We start from the raw sequence: 20142 nt of genomic DNA, 5'->3' as shown, positions 1-20142 counted from the left end.
TATCCCCAAACAAATAATGAATGAGTTACTGTGGCAAACTGCACAATGTGTAACACATATATATATTGTCATTAACAGTGGGATGATATTTAGAGAGCCAACATTTTTAAATTGTCCAAATTCTGGAACCACCACATCAAACTCCTGTTCTCGCTAATTGTGAAAGCTGCAGCACGTTTGTCTTCCGACAGGTGGCGGTATGTCACCTATCCGCTCCTGTTCAACATTGCTAAAACCGTAGAAGAAGAAAAAAGCGGAAGAAGTTGCTCTAGCTTAGCTTCCGTTTGACCTATTTAGTTCTCACATTAGCATCAGTTTATACTCTTTATTGCCAACAATGGAATTGCTTAGTTCTTTAGCTGTTTCCATTTTTGAAAGCTAATTTCTCATTTTTTACTCAAGCGGCACAAAATTATTTGATCTCTCTTTAAGGGTCGCAGAATAGACTGGCTATTTTGACGTAAGATAGCTAATCTGGCTGACTGCGTGTGAAATGAGTTGTCAGACGTTAGCTGCGTTGTAATTTTGTGTCGTTAGTTTTACTCATTTTAGCTGGTTTGTTGCTTTCTGGCGTATTCGTTTAGACATCTTTTGCAGGTTTATTTTTGGAGAACCCCTGGATGCTCAGTGTGGTAAGTACAATTTAACACACGGTGGCTCTATATGAGCTATATCATTTTTATTAGCCTCATCAGCCTTAGCCTTAAGGCGTATTTATTGAGTATAGCCTTATACAGCCTTATTTAAAACTCAGTCAGTGTTGACATTTTGAGATAACTTACAATTTGTACTTGTTGGTTTTTGTAAAGACGCAATGTTATTGTTAAAGTTTTTGATTGGCTCTAATCTCGACGACAACGTAAGCTTAATGCACAGTAATCTACTTAATTGAATTAAGGAACACGTTTTTCTTAAGCTTTATACACCCAAGGATTGAAGTGTATTTCTTTTTAATACTGTATCTTTATTTTTATCGTATGGAAATCAATTAGGATCCAAAGCTGCTGAGGTAGAAATGTGCTTTTGTTTGTTTGTTTTTATTTCCTCTACCTTTTATGGATGGCCCATTTTTCTAGCATTGTTTTTTCTAGCAAATTTTATCTTTCCATAGTTATAATACTACTAATATAGTACTTATGAACTATACGGAACCGTGTTTCAGTATTCCCAAAAGGTACCTGCCCTCATTTGTTGACAAAGGGAATGCACTTCAGATAACAGCTTAGTCTGTTTTAGTTGTAGGGGTCAACCCCTTCAAATAAAACACACATATCACACAACTGAGATGAACATATAAATAAACCGCAGTGTTTTTCTGATTTGCAGTCAGGAGGTGACTCTTCAGCCCCATGTCTGCGGAGGCTTCAGTTGGCAGTCATGCTGCCAGCTCTGCCCAGTGTACCGTTTCCCAGCCTCCCCAACATAATTCTGATGAGCACAGGAACCAGGGTCTGCTGGGGAGCAAATATGTCAAGTTAAATGTGGGGGGCTCGCTGCATTATACCACTGTCCAGACATTAAGCAAGGAAGACAGTCTGTTGCGAAGCATATGCAACGGAGGAACTGAAGTTACCATAGACTCTGAAGGTAACTCTAATGACTATTAACCTTTTATTCTACATTGTTGCTGCTTAACATTTTTAGAGTTATATCAGACCATGATCTGCTGTGTCAATTCCATTTTAAAATAAGCCAAAAACAAACACTCGAGGGCTGTGTCAGTGATATCAGAAAATATTACTTTGAATGAGGCCACAGATCTCTTACATAATGTTAATAATATCTTTTATTCTTCAGTAAAGAATAAATCTATTAATGGATTGTGATGGTATTCACTTTTAAACACATCCACAGCACACTCACTTTATGGTAAATAACTTTCCTGTTTTGCCAGGGTGGGTTGTTTTGGATCGGTGTGGCAGACACTTTGGGCTGGTATTGAACTTCCTGCGAGATGGTTCGGTGCCACTTCCTGAGGACCACAGGGAACTGGATGAGGTTCTAAAAGAAGCCCAGTACTATCGGGTCCAGGGACTGGTCCAGCATTGCCTCAGTGCTATGCAGGTATAAGCTGTATAAAATATTTTTTGTGTTAATAATCATTATCCAAACAACCTAACATTTAAATATAATTTTTGAATTTCCTCAAACCAGTTAAAGGGTGTTGTCAATCTGTTTTCATAGAAATACACTGATAAATGATAAACACTATTCTCAGATGTTAAACTTTAGTATATTATTATTTTATAATTATAAAAAATATTTTATCTAATTTCTTTTTCCATTGATCCTTTTATAGCAATCTGTTATTTGCAGGTGCATTTTGATGTTTTTCCTATGTTTAACTTCAGAAACAAAAAGATGTGTTTGAGAGTGTGTGCCACATCCCCATGATCACCTCAGCCAAAGAAGAGCAGAAGATGATTTCTACTTGTAGAAAGGTATTGAATTACATTTTATGTAAGTTTTTGGGTCTCTAAAATAAGTATTAGGTATGGAGCTCCATGCCCTGTAATTTAAAATTCTGTTTGGCAAATAGTTTTTTTGTCTATAGCGAATATGACAAAACATTGAGTGATGAAAATAGTAGATTGTGTTAATAGGACATTTTAACACATTTTTTTCAAAAGTTGAGATGCCAATAGATGATCAGAATTACCCTGATTTATTCTTGTCTCTACAGCCTGTAGTAAAATTGCAGAATAATAGAGGAAACAACAAATACTCCTACACCAGGTAAAAAGATAAACGTCACCGCTAATATGACCGAAACAGCAATTGTCAGTTGTTCACATTGTAACATAGTGTATTGGGTTCTGAGTGCCTCGTGACTAATTATTATTTTCTTCCTGTGACCAGTAATTCTGATGACAACCTGCTGAAGAACATTGAACTTTTTGACAAGCTTGTGCTGCGATTTAATGGCCGGGTCCTGTTTGTCAAAGATGTTCTGGGAGATGAGATCTGCTGTTGGTCATTCTATGGTGAAGGTCGCAAGATTGCTGAAGTATGCTGCACCTCCATTGTCTATGCTACAGAGAAGAAGCAAACCAAAGTAAGCATCACGTACTACGTCTTAAGCTTAGTTTGCCACACTGCCCTTGCTGTGCATTGTCTCTTAAACCATTGTGTTTTTTTAGGTTGAGTTTCCAGAGGCTCGAATTTTTGAAGAAACTCTCAACATCCTTATTTATGAGAATAGCAGAGTATTGGGAAGTTTACACCTCCTGGATGCAAGAGGCTCAGGTTCATCACTGGGAGCTGGACACTCGGAGGAAGAGGGAGCTGTGGGAGGGGACAGGCGAGTAAGACGGATCCACGTAAGGAGGCATATAATGCACGACGAAAGGGGACATGGCCAGCAAACGGTGTATAAGGACTAAAAATGTGAAAACGTAAGACACGGAAGAGTGATTTCATGCTTGTCTTTTTTATGCCTGTTGAATGAACGAGATGTCCCATAACAATGGCTTGGAAGTAGGTTATTTAATTACATTTTTGTAGATTCCACTGCAGAAATACAGGGATTAATGACTGAAGTAAAAGTTGTTCGAAACGAATTTTTGTTTACAAGACTTTTGTACATTAGTAATATAGGAAATGTGTAAAATGACCTGGGACATAAAACTGGTATGAATAAAATGTTATTTGCTATTGTTAAGGAATCTGCTGCACATTACTAAATGGTCCGGAACTGGGCACGTCCACAAGCGTGGATCTTAGTAACACGGCCTAATGTCATCACAGGCCTCCATAATGTACTGGCAGCCTCTTTGACCTGTAAGAAACACTGTCAGTTTACTAAGGCTGTGAAACACCTGTTGCCTTTTCATAGGTTGGACTAAGATGTTGAGCTTGGAAGAAAGTATTAACACTGGAAGAAAAATGTGTAGATTTGATGAGGTAGTCCATAAATAATATTGTTGAGCAGCTCTATTTTCTTGATTTAAATTATCTCTGCTGTTGCTTCAGGATGTTTTTTATTAATTAATTTATAAACCTAATTTATTGTTTGGTATTTAAGTTTTGTATAGTATGCAATCTTTCTCTTAACTAGTCCTCAAGTGAAGTTTAAGGTTCGGTATTGACATGGATGCACTATACAGCACACGTCCGATCTTTAATTTAGTCTTGTAAATGACTAAATTGTGAATTTTCATTTCAGTTTTATGTTTAAGAAGAACCATGACCATTTCTTTGTAATTGTATTTTATTCTGAGCCATGATTTTTCTCTTATGCTTTAATGTCTTATAATAAACCACTGAAATTTGCTAAAAGTAAAATAAAACTATACACAATACAGGCATTTATTAGTGGGTTATGTCTTTAGTTCCCTCTGAGACAGAATAACTGGCTTCTTTCTCTTGTTCACCCATGTGTTGTGTAAACAAGTACTGAAAAGAAAACCAGACCGGAGCAATATGTATCTCAGACCATTCTTAAAGTCACCTCAGAATGCTTAATATGCACTAATGTTACTTCCGTCCAATATTAGTCATGAGAATGTTCTAAATAAATCACATGAGAAAACTGATGCGTGTTTTTCTTTCACATCTTCGTGGAAAACAAGCAGTTATAGCAGTTATACACAAAATTATTATCTTAATATTATTCAGTGTCAGTATGAACAGTCTAGTATCTTAGTATTTTTTGTTGGAATGAGTAAATTTTTACATATTTTCTTGACTTCTGTATATATTTTTCATATATCTGTGAGAGCAATCACAGTGGGTACAATGTAATATTTTTCAAATCTAATTTACTTTTTTACTTTACATTTGAATTTTATTCTGAAAGCGTTACATTGTTGGTGGGCGTGGTTTAGAAGTTACGTCACTTCCGCCTACGTCCGGGAGTTCAGCTGGCGCTAAAACAAACGATCACAGTCAGTAATAATGGTGTCAGAGAGAGATACGACGCGCATTCGCAGGTTCGTGTGCGGGCAACTCCGTGGCGAACCGGACCTCAGGTACAGATGAAGCATTTGTTTTAACAAGTAAAGTTTTTTCTATTCACTGGTCGCGTTAGAACTTCAGCTCGCTGCTACTTTGGCTTCGTTTGGTTGTTCGTTGAATGTCCGTAAACATCACCAGGCGCATTTTAAACTGTGAATGTCTGGAACGCTCCCACGTGGCTGCGCCAGCAGCTCCACTCCTAAAGTCGATTTTTAAGATAAGCTTAGCCACACAGTTTTATTGACCGCTGCCAAGTTGTATTTGTCACTGTAGTAGCGAGTAACGACCCCTGCTGCTGGTGAGTAGCATTATTCAGTACGACAATATATTTGGTAACAGTACTTCAACTACAGTTCAAGTTCAGTATAAAATTGACTTTTTTGTACATGTCTAAAGCAAGATAAGGTGTCTCCTGCTGAAAATCCAGTATATCCTGAAATTCAAAACATATATAATGCCTAAACATTTCACTCACTTTATCTTGAGGATGTGCTGTGTTCATGTATTTTAAAATGGCCAAATAAACACACACACTTTCTGTTCCAGCTCACTGACCATAGGAATATTAAAGAAGAGATATTTGGCGCACGTGGGATGTGACTCATTAAGTCCAGACGCCAGGAATTACATGAAACAGGTCGTTCAACAGGAACTGATGAAAATGCAGGTAAGTAACTTTCTAGCATATAGCCAACAGTATGTATTGTGTGATATTTTCAGGAGAACATATTTAAAGCTACAACTCTTAATGCTATTTTTTAGGACAGTGACAAAAGTGGAAGTGACCAGGAAACCAAGAAACCGCAAAACAAACGGAAGAGAGAAAAGGAAGATGTGATAACAAGTGAGAGTGAAGATGAATCCGAAGCAAAGAAAGCTCGCTGTCAGTCAAGCTCGTCATCTGGTGGGTTAATAAGTTTTATTTTATGTTTTTAGCGTTTAATTCTTCATTGGAGATTAAATAGGACACTGGCAAGCTGCTATTAAAACCTTAAACCCATCTGCCTAGCGAGCTACATAAAATTGAATGTGTGTGTGTGTGTGTGTTTAATGACAGAATCGGAGGACAAAAATGACTGCAAATCAGAGAGTGAGGAAAGTGAAGGGGAAGCTCATATTCAGCTTGGATCTAAGGATACAAAGAAAGAGGTGAAAAAATCTCAGCCCAAGACAAATGGAAACGATGAACAGCAGGTAACCAGTAAAGACTCCAATGATGAGGAAAGTAATGAGTCAGAAAAAGAAGGAAATCAAACTGACTTTGAGGACAAATTGAAAAGAAAAGTAAAGAAGAAAGCAAATACTACAAATAATGGGGAAACAAAAAGCAGCAAAACAAATAAAGAAAAGAAAACATCAGAAAGCGATGACGAGAATCAAACTGACACAGACAAATCAGAATTGAGCAGCAAGATCAAGAATAATGATTCCTCAGATGAGGATAAGAAAGGTGACTGCAAAATTAAAACCTACATATATAAATACATCTTTATTCATATTGGCACATTTTTATGCTTTGATATCATCTGCTTACATTAAAGAGTCTGCAGAGAAGAAAAATAATGAATCTGACTCTGATTCGTCATCGCTCCCCTCGCTGGAGGATGAACAAAGTGGTGGGATGGAAACGAAACAAGACAATAAAAAGAGAAAAATTGCTAAAAAAGATGAGAGCACCAGAGATCAAAAGGTAGGTATTAAAACATTTCATGCAAATTTAAAAAAAGAGTTGCATATGGACATACATCTAAGTAATCTGACTTTTCATGCAGGATGAAAACAAGGCCATAGTGAGGCTCAAACGCTACATTGCTCTCTGTGGCGTGAGGCGGAATTACAAGAAGCTCCTTGATGGCTGTCGCTCTGTTCGCTCCAAGGTGGCTGTTCTGAAGAAAGAGCTTGAGGATCTTGGTGTCCACGGTCAGTGGGAATACGTTGATATTATTTACAAAAACACATTCTAACCAGCTAAAATGTTGCAGGCCATTTGGATTTTTGGTTTTTCCATTAATAGAATTTGTTAGTTGTAAGATGTAAAGGGTCAAGTACTTTTGTACTGCAACTGCCAGACTGCTATTAAAAATAAATAAATGCAGACAATGCAACAACCAAATGCTGTTCTTGTTCTTAAAAGTATTTCTTCAGTTGACACAATATGCAAGAAGGCATTTGTTTAAGTTGTAACATGTAACTGTGATCTTATACAGGTAACCCATCTATTGACAAATGCAAAAAAGTCAGAATGAAGAGAGAGGAGGCACAGGAGCTAGCTGACCTTGATGTCAGCAACATTATTGCCACACAAGGTAAAAGGATTAGTTTAATAATGTGATGTTTCTTACAATAATTTACTTCCAGTATTGGAAGGAAATACCTCCAAGAACTTAAACTGATGTGAAGAAGATTTTGTAGTGGGTTTACCTACCTATATTTCTGGATTATGTGTGCTTCTTCCCATTTCATTTGGTAATTTTAAACATCAAACACAAATTTTGCTAAAACAACCTTTGCAATCGGGTCAGAGAAAAACAATAAGAAAAAGTTCTCCCTATTTATACCATGAGTGAGTGTGAGTAAAAGTGATATGTTAATGTCTCTTTCAGGTCGCCCTAAGCGCAGAGGAGCCTCTGTATGGCAGGAACCAAAGGAACCTCCATCCTCTGCATATAAACGCACTCTGAACTCGGACTCAGACAGTAATGAAGAAAACAATGGCCACAGAGGGCACAGAAGAGCGACGGACTGGGCCAACCTGCAAGGGATTATCAGTGATGATGGGGAGAGTGACTGACAGAGATATAGTCCTCCTCCTAGACTACTTGGACATGTATACTTTTTGTGTGTGTAACTGTGTATATTTTAATTCAAATTTCTAAAGATAAAAACCTATGTGTAAAGTTTTTTTTAATAAAATTATTTGATACTTTGTGGGTAGTGTTCAAACAGAAGCACAGATGTTATGCTTAAAATGTTTTTCATAAAGACTTGAAATGATCTGTTTCATACTACTAAAAATATTCACTGTTTTGTCATTCATAAATAAATTTATATACATTTTCTGTAAATGTTTGGTATTTTAAAACCTATGAAACAGTAATTAGGGGGAATGGAACGTTGAGTAAATTCTACATTACCGGAACAATTTCAAACAGCCACTCTGGTGTGGGGAACATTTTACAGACGGACCAGTCCGACCGACTAATGTGTCCTCCTGCTTTCCGTCAGGTCAAAGAAAATTGAATGTACACGCAGCGCTGGAAGCTTGTGTGTTATAACATTTTTATTAATCATATGAACTATTCCCCATGACCTAAAAAACTCGGCCAGACAACGTAACTGGATACAAGTAAGAACATGACGCCTCCTTTGTTACTGAACCATTTCATAAAATTTACATACTACAGAGATAAATAAAATATTGTGAAAGCAGTGTCCGTCACACTTGTTAATAGGCTCGTCATATTACTGTTATGCAGTTATTACAACTACAAGTACCTTAGATGCCCTTTTTATCATAGCCTCTAAAATATTTTATGTTTACATCTTAGGTCTTGTGGTTCCATTACAGAAATGGACGATGACATGCCAGATGAGGTGTGTCTTGCTGAACTAAAGACGAGGCACGTTGGTGGCTGGGGACTTGCTCAAATAGCTGCCGGCACTGGGCTTGCTGTGTATGCTGTGTGGGTGGGGATCCTACAGCCAGGTTTCCGAAGAGTCCCATTAAAGCTACAAGTATGGTTTAAATCTTGATAAGAATTTCAGTATGTCAAAACATAATTTCATTCATCAGTCACCTATTACGAAATCAAACAGGTTCCCTACATTCCCGCCAGCAAAGCCCAAGTAGATAATGTCATGAAACTCTTGAGAGGTCAAAAAGGAGGCCTTGTGGATTTGGGATCTGGTGATGGTCGCATTGTAAGTCATGCATTTTTACTTGGATTCTTTGTCCTGCACTGATTAACAATTACTTTGACAGTGGTTATTTTTAACCCCTAAGGTCTTGGAAGCCAGTCGGCAGGGTTTCACGCCAGCTGTCGGTTATGAGCTCAATCCATGGCTTGTTCGTCTGGCCCGTTTTCACGCATGGAGAGCAGGCCTTCATGGGAAGGTTTTATACCGGCGTGAAGACCTCTGGAAGGTTTGATGTTTGGCACATAGATGTTTTGGCAACATGAAATTCTTCTTTGCACATCTGCAGGGTAAACCAGCCACTATTACAGTATATGCCATAGTAGCATTGTGGACTGTGAGGAAGCCAAATTTATTTAGATTTGCTTTAGTATAAGCTTGTATTACTTTCATTTACCATAACTGTAAGTGAACCCCTACATTTTAAACTGCATTATTTTTAAGGTTAAATCCTTCTCATTGTAGGTTGATTTGACAGAATGTAAGAACATCACTGTGTTTCTGGCTCCCAGTGTGGTGAGTAATTCAGTGAACCAATACCTACAATCTTAACTTTTTTTTTTTTTACATTTCTGGACACCTGCAAAATTAAAAAAATATTGTCTTTGTAGCTTTCATTGTTGCAGGACAAGTTGCTGGCTGAGCTTCATGATGATGCCTTAGTAGTAGCTGGACGTTTTCCCTTCCCTGACTGGAAACCCTGCAGGATTGAGGGCCAGGGTGTGGACAGGGCCTGGGCCTATAATATGCAAGCGCAAAGAAAACACAGATTCAGGAACAATGACAATCTAACCATCCCAAATGGTGACCTTAAAAATGAACTAAGCAAGCTGAAGAAATCCTCCTGAAGCCTTGTCTTTTTCCTATCTAACATGGAATGCTGTTTGTCATTGATGTAGTGTTTATAAAATGTACATATTGGTTGAATACTGTAATACATAACCTTTTCATAATAGATGTAGTAAAACTTTAGTAAAACTAAAAATTTGGAGTATTTTAGTTCTGGCGGACAGATTATTTCATTTGTTATCAAAGGCCACTTATATGAAGCACATTTGAACCAGAAATTCTAGAGCAAGGGTTTCTGTTGGCAATAAATGAAACCACACCTTTGCCTCTGGAAGTCTGATAATAAGTGAACTGCTCGCCTTGTGGAAAACTTGCTTTTAAATATATTATCTATGTTAAACATGTAACAGAGAACTGGTAGTATTGTTTAAACAGGCCTGAATGTAACTAGACGACTTTATGAGAAATGTTGCTAGATTCCACAGTGCAGATGAAGGTCAACAGTGTTTAGTCTGTTTAGTCAGCAAGTGATGAACGTGGCCTTTGGATGTGAAAAGAGGCTGTTGTGTATTTTGACCCCCAGTCTGCCAAACTTCAACATGTATGATGTATAAACCTCAGGAGGGTTGTAGCATATTAACGGGTCTTGCATCATCCATGTGCTTTATAAATGCTTTTGTCTTGTGTTGTAAGCATTTGTATTGTGTGTGTTTTGTATATTTGCATTTAACTTGTCTCTGGACATTTGTAGTTCATGTGATGATTGCCTCTAATATAAATAATACAACTTTCAAACAAAACATTACATAGATAACATTTTAGAATAGCGTCTATTGTGCCCATTCTTATATAACACGTGCGTAACCTTTGAGTTGAAGGCTGTTACCGGAGATGGAGCCTTTATTCGTGTGGCTGACTTGACTTGAGCTCACTCGGTTGGTTGATTTATGTAGGAAAAAGAGGAAGTTGCGAAGTAAACCCAGAAAGCAGCAAGCTAGCCGTGTAGCGTGAGCCGCCCTAAGCACTCAGAAGGGGAGCAACTGAAACAAGCGCGCATAGAATCATACACGTAATGCTACTGCTAATTCCGCAAAACACATTGAGTCGCTTTAAGGCTACAGACGGTTGGTTGTCGAGCTAGTAGGAGCACGTCTCCGTCTGGCAGCAAGCTAACAAATACTAGCGTTATGCCATTCTTCTAGAGAAGCTAACGTGTTAGCGTTAGCCATCCGCTGCAGGGTTCGCTACTGGTAACTAGCTGCGAAAGCCTTGACACAGGGAGCTAATTAACGCTGCACACTTTACGATGTCGGAGCCCGTGTTGGGTATTTACGTTTATGCTTCCCCATAAACGGGTTTACGAAACGTCACGGTTAATGTAATTACTCGATGATGCAGCTAGCCTACAGCTTCCACGTAGCCGCGTCGCTGCTAGTGCTGTGTGCTTGTTGAGCAAAGACGCCCTTTATTGCGGCGCGGCGGCGGCGTTAACGCGGTGCTCGACGTCGTTACTGCGAGCGGAGGGAGCGACACCGAGCCCCCGCTTGCTGGTTCTGCTCACGCGTTCGACCTAAGCGGGCGAGCAGGTCACGATGAGCCCGGTCTGCGTTAACGCTAGCCTGCAACAGCACAGCTAACGTTGGCTACCGATTCGGCCAGCTAGGAGGCTAATGTTAGGTCATTAGACTAATTAATCCGAGACTAAGTGGAACGAAGAACCCATCGAGGCCGGATAAACATGGTGAGTGCTCTAACGTCTTATTTACCTACATATGCAAAATGTCCTCCTCTTTCAGTGCTAACAGCTAACGTGATCCACAAGCTCCTGGTTGTGACCTTTTAACAGGAAGACTTGGATTAAAGTTATTTACACACAGCTAATTGTGTCTTCGTTTACACTGGGGCGATCAAACACCCTTGTGTCTTATAACGGTTTTGTACGAGGCCGTATTTCACGGGAGGTGACAGCTTGTTAAGCCATTTCACGGAACAAGACGCCCATCTTGCAAAACCAAGTATTTACCCGTGTTGAGCCTCGGCAAGTTGTGGCTTATTTGAGGAATTCAAAACCCGCCTGCCACAGATACTGCTCGTTAAAAGTCGCAATTAGCTGCCTGTATTCTCGCCAGGCAGGGCCCGGCTCCCCTCACCTGTCACAGCTGCTGTAACACAACCCATTCACGTTATTTACATCAGCGTTTGCATTATTAATGAAAGTCAAGCTTCCAAGCTGAACTGTGATGAACTAAGTGGATCTGTGTGTAGAATTTTCCACAGCGAAGCAAGTGCACGTCAAGATTAGCATCTCCAAGTTTGCACTTGTAAATTACAATACAATACATTGTGATTTGGGCTCGTGCGTATCATCCACTGCATTTTAGAGTTTGTTAATTGTGCTTATGTTTGTTTATTTTTATGCTTTAGGCTTCGGAGGAGGCATCTCTGCGCGCACTCGAGAGCCTGATGACTGAGTTCTTTCACAGCTGCACAACCAATGAGCGGAAAAGAGAAATTGGTAAGTTTGTCCTACTTTCTAATGGAAGATACCCAGTTTACCACCGTAGGGCATCTGATTTGGCCTGAGATCGATTTGTTTTTTGATGTTCAAGTATTCTTTTCTGTCACTTCCTGTGTTGTGACGCATTGCTTTCAGGCGAACACCTCTGCCAGTGATCGTGTCTGCTTCCTTTTTTGCAGAAGAGCTGCTGAACAACTTTGCACAGCAGAGCGGAGCGTGGCGCCACTGCTTGTTCTTCCTTTCGAATACTCGCAATGAGTATGTGATGATGTACAGCCTCACCGTGTTTGAGGTGAGTTCTGCAGGCAGGAAATGGAACCACATTCAGTTGTGTGATTTGAAAATGAGTTAGACAGAGAACGCTATTGTTTTGCACACTTCTGAGAATTTATTTCATGCATGTCTGCAAGGAAATTACTTTAATTTATTATTTTTCACTGGTATTTGTTCAATTTAATTCATTAAAGGATAGTATATAGAATCTTTTAATAATGGAGAACTACTGTGTGAATCATTAGTCTTTAGGCATAGCTTTGATGACTTTCCTCCTTGAATTTCAGAATCTGGTGAATAAGATGTGGATTGGTGTTGCTTCACAAGACAAGATGGAGATTCGCAGCTGTTTGCCCAAACTCCTCCTTGCTCAGCACAAATCAGTGCCCTATTTCATCCGTAACAAACTCTGTAAAGTGATTGTGGACATTGGCCGCCAGGACTGGCCAATGTTCTACCATGATTTCTTTACAAACACCCTTCAGGTAAGTTTGTCATTTCATGTTTGACATCATTCACCCTCTGATGTAAGAAGAAATAGTTTTGCGGTATGGGTTGAAGTTGTTGCAGTGTCACTAAAGGCCAGTCCATTAATCAGTTTATAGCTGTCTGCTGCTCACACCACAGAAAGACTCGTTTCTATTTTTAATTCGTCTCAGACTATCTACAGACGTGTACGAATGTGTTTGACGAATGCTCGGTACAAGACGTGATGGCAGCAGCAGTGAAAAGAAGCTCTTTTTGTTTTTGTTGCAGTTGATCCAGTCTCCAGCTTTGGCGCAGTTGGGTTTGGTGATGCTGAAGACCACGTCAGAGGAACTTGCATGTCCTCGTGAAGACCTGAGCGTCGCCAGGAAAGACGAGCTTCGCAAACTGCTGCTGGAACAGGTACCGACGGTGCTTGGACTACTAACAGGTAAGGGCAACCTGCAACCTAGTTTTTTCAAATAAACAAAAATCAGGAAATTCGCACTTACTTTACAACTAGACATCAGAGCAGCGTCTAATCGTGATGCAGACCTTCATTCTCAGGCTCCTGGTATGGAAGCGTTGGTTTTATGCAGCTTCACTTCTTGTTTTGCAGGTATTTTGGAGACCTACTGGGACAAGCACAGCGTCATAGCTTCCACCCCACCCCCCTCACCCACCTCAGGAGAAAGTGGTAAGGTTTAGTAGTTACATAGTTAAATCATGTGTATTCTGTGACTTGTGAACACTAAATACCACTAATCGACTCTGTGCCTCAATTCACCAGTGGAATTGCTGGGCAGTTTGTTTCAGGGCAGCCAGTATTCAAAGCTGCTTTGCCAGCCCATGGCAGCGTTGGACAGTGAGAGTCAGCAGCTCTGTTGTCTCGTGTTGGAGTGTTTGGCCCACCTCTTCAGTTGGATCCCCCTGTCTACGAGCATCACCCCCACCCTGCTGGCGTCCATTTTCCATTTTGCACGTTTCGGTTGTGATCTTCGAACAAAGCACAAGACAGGACCCTTTATTTCCTCCAACTCCTCTTCCTCTAACGGACACCTTGACCCTAGGACAGTTCCGCCAGCGTCCAACGGAGGGGGGAGAAACGGACAGAGCGAGGGCAGTAAGGAGGATCGCGCTCGGCTTGGTGTACTCGCCATGACTTGTGTCAATGAACTCGTGTCAAAGAACTGTGTGCCAATGGACTTTGAGGAGTACTTGCTGCGCATGTTCCAGCAGACGTTCTTTCTCCTGCAGAAGCTGACGAGAGAAAATAACGCACACACAATTAAGAGCCGCCTTCAGGAGCTTGATGAGAGGTATAGCTGTGCTTTAATCAGCTCAGGTGTTTAAGCACATATGTATTTAAAGTACGTTAAACCATTAGCTGTTTGCTTTTGTTATATTCAGGTCTAATTTACATTCTGCATTCACCTTCATTTCTTAGTAGCATATCTATTAAGTCAATATTTGTTTTATAAATGCTACACTGGATCCACACAGTCATGAAAGTCAGCTTTGCCACGTATGCTGGGCTAAATCTTCTGCCTGCGTTTGAAACTGCAACTATTTTAACGTAGGACAAACACAAACAATCACTCTATGCCAGTTCCTTATAACGTAAACAGAGGATGGTACAATTAAAGAGCCTTGTTTACAGGCACATCCTGTTGGATGTAATTAGCTCATCATGCTGACCAACACAGACTTGATGTTTAGTAACGTCTTTGTTTATTTTCTCTTTCATCCTGCAGTTACTTGGAGAAGTTCACAGATTTCCTACGCCTGTTTGTCAGTGTTCATTTGAGGCGGATCGAGTCCAGCCCTCAGTTTCCAATTGTAGATTTTCTTGCCCTCCTGTTTAAATACACTTTTAACCAGGTAATGTTTGTCATTGAGTTACATATGCAGAACATTAGTGTGTTGGTTCTTATGAGCCACATGCGAATGTGCTTCTTGTTAATGTTATTATATTTTTTTAGCCAACTCACGAAGGCTATTTTGCCTGTTTGGATATTTGGAGCGTGTTTTTGGATTTTCTAACAACCAAAATCAAAAGCAGATTAGCAGAGAGAGAAAGTGTCCTAGACAGGTAAGCTGTAACAAAAAGCATTTTATCTTTTTGACATTTATCTTATTGCAGCCATGTACATCTTTAAATGGACATTGTTAAATGTTTTCCTGTATCTCTAACAGGTACAAAGACGCCTTAGTTCTACTGTTAAGAGAAGTTCTGAATCGTATCCAGTTCAGATACAATCAGGCCCAGTTAGAAGAGCTTGATGATGAGACTCTGGATGATGATGTAAGAACCTTTTGCTCTTTTGGATGCTATAGTTTTCTTTTCATTTCATTCCTTCATTTATTTAAGATCTTCAGTGTATTTCCTGTGTCTGTATATCAGCCCTTGTATGTAATGCACACTTTTAGAAGGCTTATATGTACACGTTCTTTATGTAAAGCCTGAATGTGCTCCTCATTTGGTAACCATAGCAACAGACAGAGTGGCAAAGGTACCTGCGTCAAAGTCTGGAGGTGGTTGCCAAGGTGATGGAGCTGCTCCCATCCCATGCGTTTTCTACTTTGGTAAGAGATTGTTTTTTTCTGCTTCTTTGATATGTGATATGAATCATGACCATTTTGAGTTTCAAATATATGTTGATCTGCTTAAGCTTTCAAAACCATAAAGAACAATATTGTCTCTTGAATATTGTTCAACACAATTTGACCTTGACTGTCTGGCATATGAGTTGCAATTTTCTTATACCTGTTTTCGTCCTGAAGTTTCCAGTTCTTCAAGAAAATCTGGACGTATACCTGGGTTTACAGCAGTTTATTGTCACTACTGGCGCAAGTAAGCGGCTTCAGTGATTTTATTTCTATCAGCATCGGTTCGTTTTATAACGAGTCGCATCCATTGATGTTATATTTCCTACTGTGTCATCTTTTAGGTCGAAGGCTCAATATAACTGCAGAGAATGACTGCCGGAGACTCCACTGTTCTCTCAGGGACCTCAGCTCCCTGCTCCAAGCTGTTGGCCGCTTGGCTGAGCATTTCATCGGGGATGTTTTCGCTGCACGTTTCAGTGATGCCCTGGCAGTGGTGGAGAGGTCAGTGCTGCTCATCCCAAGCTGGTGGTTTTTATTGACAACCTGAATCTTTGCGTGTTAGGAATGTTCAAAATGAAGCTGTAACTGTTCATACTGACCATTGTGTTGTGGCTTTACACGAATCCGTCTGCAAAGGTTGGTTGAAGTCACCTGCTATGGCTCCCAGACCAGCCTCTATGACCTGGAAACAGCTGTGCCTTCTGTGCTCAAGCCTGACCTCATTGATGTGTGAGTATCACACGTTTAGGTAAAATGGAGTCCTAACCCTGTGTGTGCGACCCATTAGTTGTAGTGTTGGTTTGAGTTTGAAGTTGCCTCCTGGTTATTGTTTCAGACTAATTTGACATTTTTGTTAGAGGAAGCTGCACAAAAGTAATAAAATTACCATAAGTACTGTCACATGATTCTGTTTTAACGTCGATTGAAAGCCAGATTTTGACCACATGTTTAAAAGCTTTGCCAAGTTGTTTTATTCGCTTCAACACTTCTGCCTTGTGACGTGATGTTCTCCCTACAGGCACTCACAGGCTCTCGCTGCTCTGCAGGCCTACTCTCACTGGCTTGCACAATTCTACAGCGAGGTGCACAATCAGAATCAGAGCCAGTTCCTCAACCTCATCACATCTGCGATAGACGTCACCAGCCCACTGATCACAGCAAAGGTAGGTTACTGCCTCCTTTTACGTGTTTAACCGTACTCGTGCAATCACCAGTTTGGGCACATAAAGAAATTGAAGTTATGGTTCAGGTTATTAAGAAATGTCGGTCATTATACGTGAGAAGAGAAGAAGGTTTCATGTCGCAACAGTGCTTCATCAAAGAGGAAGAATGGGAGAGACAATTTTAACCAATGGTGTTCAGTTTAGTTTTGTTTTTTATTTACTGGTTTAATTGTGGTTCCTCTTTTTGTATGTTGTGTGTTTTGACACTGTCTTTATCTGTAGGTACCTGAAAAGCTGCTGCTCTCATCGTGCCATCTGATGGTTAGCATCACGTCTACTGTGCGGCCTGTGTTCTTGGTCACTTTGCCCGCTGTTCAGAACATCTTCAACCTCATGACTACGGAGAATCACACACACAGACTTCCTCAAGAGGTAAATGCCATCATGTGTGACTTTTGTAACATATCTAATGAAACGTAGCCAAGCATAACAAATGAAATGTGTTTTATTTTAATGTTTTTAACCCTTGTTTGTGCAACAGGCTCGGATATTGGTGTGTAGGGCTTTATCCAACATGCTGCTGCTTCCATGGCCAAACCTACCAGAGAACGAGCAGGAGTGGCAGACGCGCTCCAGCAACCACGCCAGCCTGCTGACGGCTCTCACTCGAGAATATCGTATTTTAAGAGGGACCGTCATTACTTCAAGGCAACCTGCTCTGGATAACAGTCAGTATTTTTTCCTCTGTCTTTTGCTTTGTTTTCTGATTATATTTCTTAATATTGCACAACTATATTTGCACCACGTTTCTTTTCTAGTGAAAGCAGTGATACAGCAGACCCTACCTGTGCTCAGAGACATAGTGGACAGCATCTCTGGGGAATCTACCAAATCACGCCAGATCTGTTACCAGAGTCTCCAGGAGTCTGTCCAAGTGTCCCTCAATCTTTTCCCTGCCTTTATCCAACATTCAGGTCAGTGTCTTTTGCCTTGTGATGTGCAAACAAGTTGTGTTACCATCTTATACTCCTCAGTTTCTTAACAGATTGTTCTGCAAACAGCCAACTCGGCCGGTGTTAACTGTCGCCCCTCTTTCCCAGACGTAACCGATGAGATGTTGGCCTTCTTCCTGACGCTGTTTCAGGCTTTGCGAGTCCAGATGGGTGTTGCCTTCACGGGACAGATCATCCACACATTTCTCAGCATGTTCACCAGGTGAAGCCACGTTTTATACAGCTGACATCCTGTCTATACTGGTCAAATTTTAAATTGCATGGGGCAAACAATGGACATTTGGCACTTAATAATGTCACCTGTGTGCTCTAGGGAACAGCTGGCAGCCAGTATTTTGCAAGAGGGCAGTGCAGGGTGTAGAGTGGTGCAGAAGTTTCTGAAAATTCTGCAGGTGGTGGTGCAAGAGCCGGGTCAAGCTTTCAAGCCCTTCCTGCCCAGCATCCTCTCTCTGTGCATGGAGCAGGTTTACCCAGTGGTGGCAGAGGTCAGTCGGTGCCTTTCATTCTGGTTTGCTTTATCTAATCGTATGGACAACAGGTTTTCATCGTCTATAATGTATGTCCTATAACCGATGATGATTTAATCTCTTAAAGCGATCTTCACCGGATGTCAAGTTAGAGATGTTTGAGTTGCTTTACCAAATACTTCACCAAAACTGGAGGTACTTCTTTAAAACGTCAGTCTTAACAAGCGTCCAAAGAGGAGCTGCCGAAGACACAATGGAAAACGAGGCCCAGTTCATCGCTGCCATGCAGGTGTGTAAATGCACTCATTAATGTCTTCAACAGCTCAGGTCACTGGTACGAGATCGAATCATTAAATTTACCTTTGCTGACTTTATGTTGAAATGTCTTTTCCAGGCTTTTGGTCAGTCTTTCCTGCAGCCTGACATCCACATCTTCAAGCAGAATCTCTCCTATTTGGAGTCACTCAACAGTAAGCACAAGCTGTATCACAGAGTAAGTTGAGCTTTTATGTTTTTGTCTTTTTTTTAAAAAATGACATTGCTAGTTGAAAGCTGCACTGACCCCCAAACCCTCCTTGTCTGCTTTTGCTCGCTCCAGAAGCTGTTCCGGACCTCCATGCTTTTCCACTTCATCAACGTGCTGCTGCAGGTCCTGCTCCACAAAAGCCACGACCTTCTCCAGGAGGAAATCACCCTCGCCATTTACAACATGGCCTCTGTGGACTTCGATGCCTTTTACTCGGCCTTCATGCCGGAGTTCCTCAATAGCTGCCAGGGTGTGGACACCAGTCAGCGCGCTGTTCTCGCACGCAACTTCAAGCTGGAACGGGTGAGTTACCTGTCGTGTAACTGTGATCATGTGTTTGACATATCACATAAATAAACTGATCAGAAGCATTTTTAGGTTGACTGGATATAAATTGACATCATTTTTTGCTCCTCCTTCCTTCAGGATTTGCCTTCGTTCACTCAAAGTGTGCAGCGGCTGGTAAATGACCTTCGCTACTACAGACTGTGTAATAGCAGCCTGCCCACCGGCACCATCAAACTATAGCACAAGGACTGCTTGAGCCACTCCACGCGTCAAGTATGGACTTTAGGGACAGACCGACCACTTTGCCCAGTCACTCCAGTTCCGCTTTGCTCCACCTGTTCAGAAGAACAGGACGGGATGACACTTACAGTTGTGTTGTTGGAGGCTGAGGATGCTGCTGTTTTGCTGTATTGGTTGGCGCGTTACCATTTTATTTTTTTTAAAGCGCCCTCCGTTTTGTGTTGCCAATGAACGTTTGGCAACAAACATGAACCTGGTCTGCAGTTGGCTTTCGCCCAGACCTGGAGCTGTCTGAGCCAGGCCTTCTTTCCCACGCCTCCGCCACAACGCTGGGGCTGGGACTGAGCACTTTCAACTCATTTTGAGTTTTTAAATGTCTGCTTTTATTCATTTTGCCTTTGATTTATTTTATCTCCAAAGGAGATAAACTCTCAACTTAAGGTCTTTCATATCATTCCATTCTAAGAGAGAAACCCTGCTTGATTAAATAAAGTGCTTTTTTTTAAATGAACCCTGGTATCGGATACTTCCTAATTGTATTGATGTATGGGCTCTGTTGTAGTTCGGGGTTGTCTGTTTACGTCGTCTCTCTTTTCAGTATAAGCTACATGACTTCGTAACAGCCTTTTGTTTTAGAAAATGGGGGGTTGGATTTAGACCCCACACACTTTAGATTTAAGAATGGCTGATTGTGTTTGACAGACAAGTCATTAGCAGACGGGGGTCTTGTTGCTCACATGTCATGTGACACATGACATGTGGCAAACGTGTGAGTGAGAAAGTATCAGCACAAGATGAATAATAATAATAACAAAACAAAGCCAAACGTTCAAGAGACTCAACACAGCTCAATTCCTTCCATTGTGTAGTTTATTTCCATATATGTTGATTTAATGCGGGACATGGATGTTATAATTGT

The 20142-nt window shown here is 40.7% G+C and overlaps 4 protein-coding genes and 1 long non-coding RNA gene across 6 annotated transcripts; 4 read left to right on the top strand and 1 right to left on the bottom strand.

Moving 5' to 3' along the window:
- The first annotated feature begins 245 nt into the window (after positions 1-245).
- Positions 246-4535, top strand: kctd13 (potassium channel tetramerization domain containing 13). Its single transcript, XM_029142341.3, has 7 exons — positions 246-632; positions 1327-1587; positions 1895-2064; positions 2352-2441; positions 2684-2736; positions 2860-3055; positions 3141-4535. Exons 2-7 carry the CDS (start codon positions 1350-1352, stop codon positions 3381-3383), a joined length of 990 nt encoding a protein of 329 aa, XP_028998174.2. The 5' UTR covers positions 246-632; positions 1327-1349; the 3' UTR covers positions 3384-4535.
- Positions 4536-4825: 290 nt separating this feature from the next.
- hirip3 (HIRA interacting protein 3) lies at positions 4826-8015 on the top strand. The gene is made up of 8 exons (XM_029159743.3): positions 4826-4970; positions 5503-5623; positions 5719-5860; positions 6014-6406; positions 6498-6646; positions 6729-6876; positions 7164-7262; positions 7560-8015. Exons 1-8 carry the CDS (start codon positions 4897-4899, stop codon positions 7745-7747), a joined length of 1314 nt encoding a protein of 437 aa, XP_029015576.1. The 5' UTR covers positions 4826-4896; the 3' UTR covers positions 7748-8015.
- A 149-nt stretch (positions 8016-8164) lies between these two features.
- antkmt (adenine nucleotide translocase lysine methyltransferase) lies at positions 8165-9833 on the top strand. 2 transcript variants are annotated; one of them, XM_029159766.3, is made up of 6 exons: positions 8165-8302; positions 8525-8691; positions 8773-8877; positions 8960-9100; positions 9337-9387; positions 9483-9833. In XM_029159766.3, exons 2-6 carry the CDS (start codon positions 8527-8529, stop codon positions 9717-9719), a joined length of 699 nt encoding a protein of 232 aa, XP_029015599.1. In that variant the 5' UTR covers positions 8165-8302; positions 8525-8526; the 3' UTR covers positions 9720-9833. The 2 variants fall into 2 exon arrangements, with proteins under 2 accessions (XP_029015599.1, XP_055367019.1); XM_055511044.1 differs by lacking the exons at positions 8165-8302; positions 9337-9387 and having other exon boundaries at positions 8527-8691; positions 9498-9833.
- On the bottom strand, positions 8219-10684 carry LOC114860869 (uncharacterized). The gene is made up of 2 exons (XR_003786692.3): positions 10547-10684; positions 8219-9610 (listed from the first exon to the last, which is right to left on the bottom strand). It is a non-coding gene; the product is annotated as an uncharacterized LOC114860869 (long non-coding RNA).
- xpo6 (exportin 6) lies at positions 10660-19734 on the top strand. Its single transcript, XM_029159706.2, has 24 exons — positions 10660-11401; positions 12085-12175; positions 12358-12470; positions 12739-12936; positions 13208-13367; positions 13536-13613; positions 13707-14235; positions 14671-14797; positions 14899-15008; positions 15113-15221; positions 15410-15502; positions 15701-15770; positions 15868-16027; positions 16163-16255; positions 16545-16689; positions 16972-17121; positions 17231-17417; positions 17508-17663; positions 17790-17904; positions 18016-18187; positions 18297-18458; positions 18564-18662; positions 18768-18998; positions 19122-19734. The coding sequence occupies exons 1-24, from the start codon at positions 11399-11401 to the stop codon at positions 19221-19223; spliced, it is 3453 nt and encodes a 1150-aa protein (XP_029015539.1). The 5' UTR covers positions 10660-11398; the 3' UTR covers positions 19224-19734.
- The last annotated feature ends 408 nt before the right edge of the window (positions 19735-20142 follow it).

The sequence above is a fragment of the Betta splendens genome, chromosome 8, assembly GCF_900634795.4.
Source record: "Betta splendens chromosome 8, fBetSpl5.4, whole genome shotgun sequence".
Lineage (NCBI taxonomy): Eukaryota > Metazoa > Chordata > Actinopteri > Anabantiformes > Osphronemidae > Betta > Betta splendens.
The sequence above is the reverse complement of the archived record's forward strand: the minus strand, read 5'-3'. Positions and strand labels throughout refer to the sequence as shown.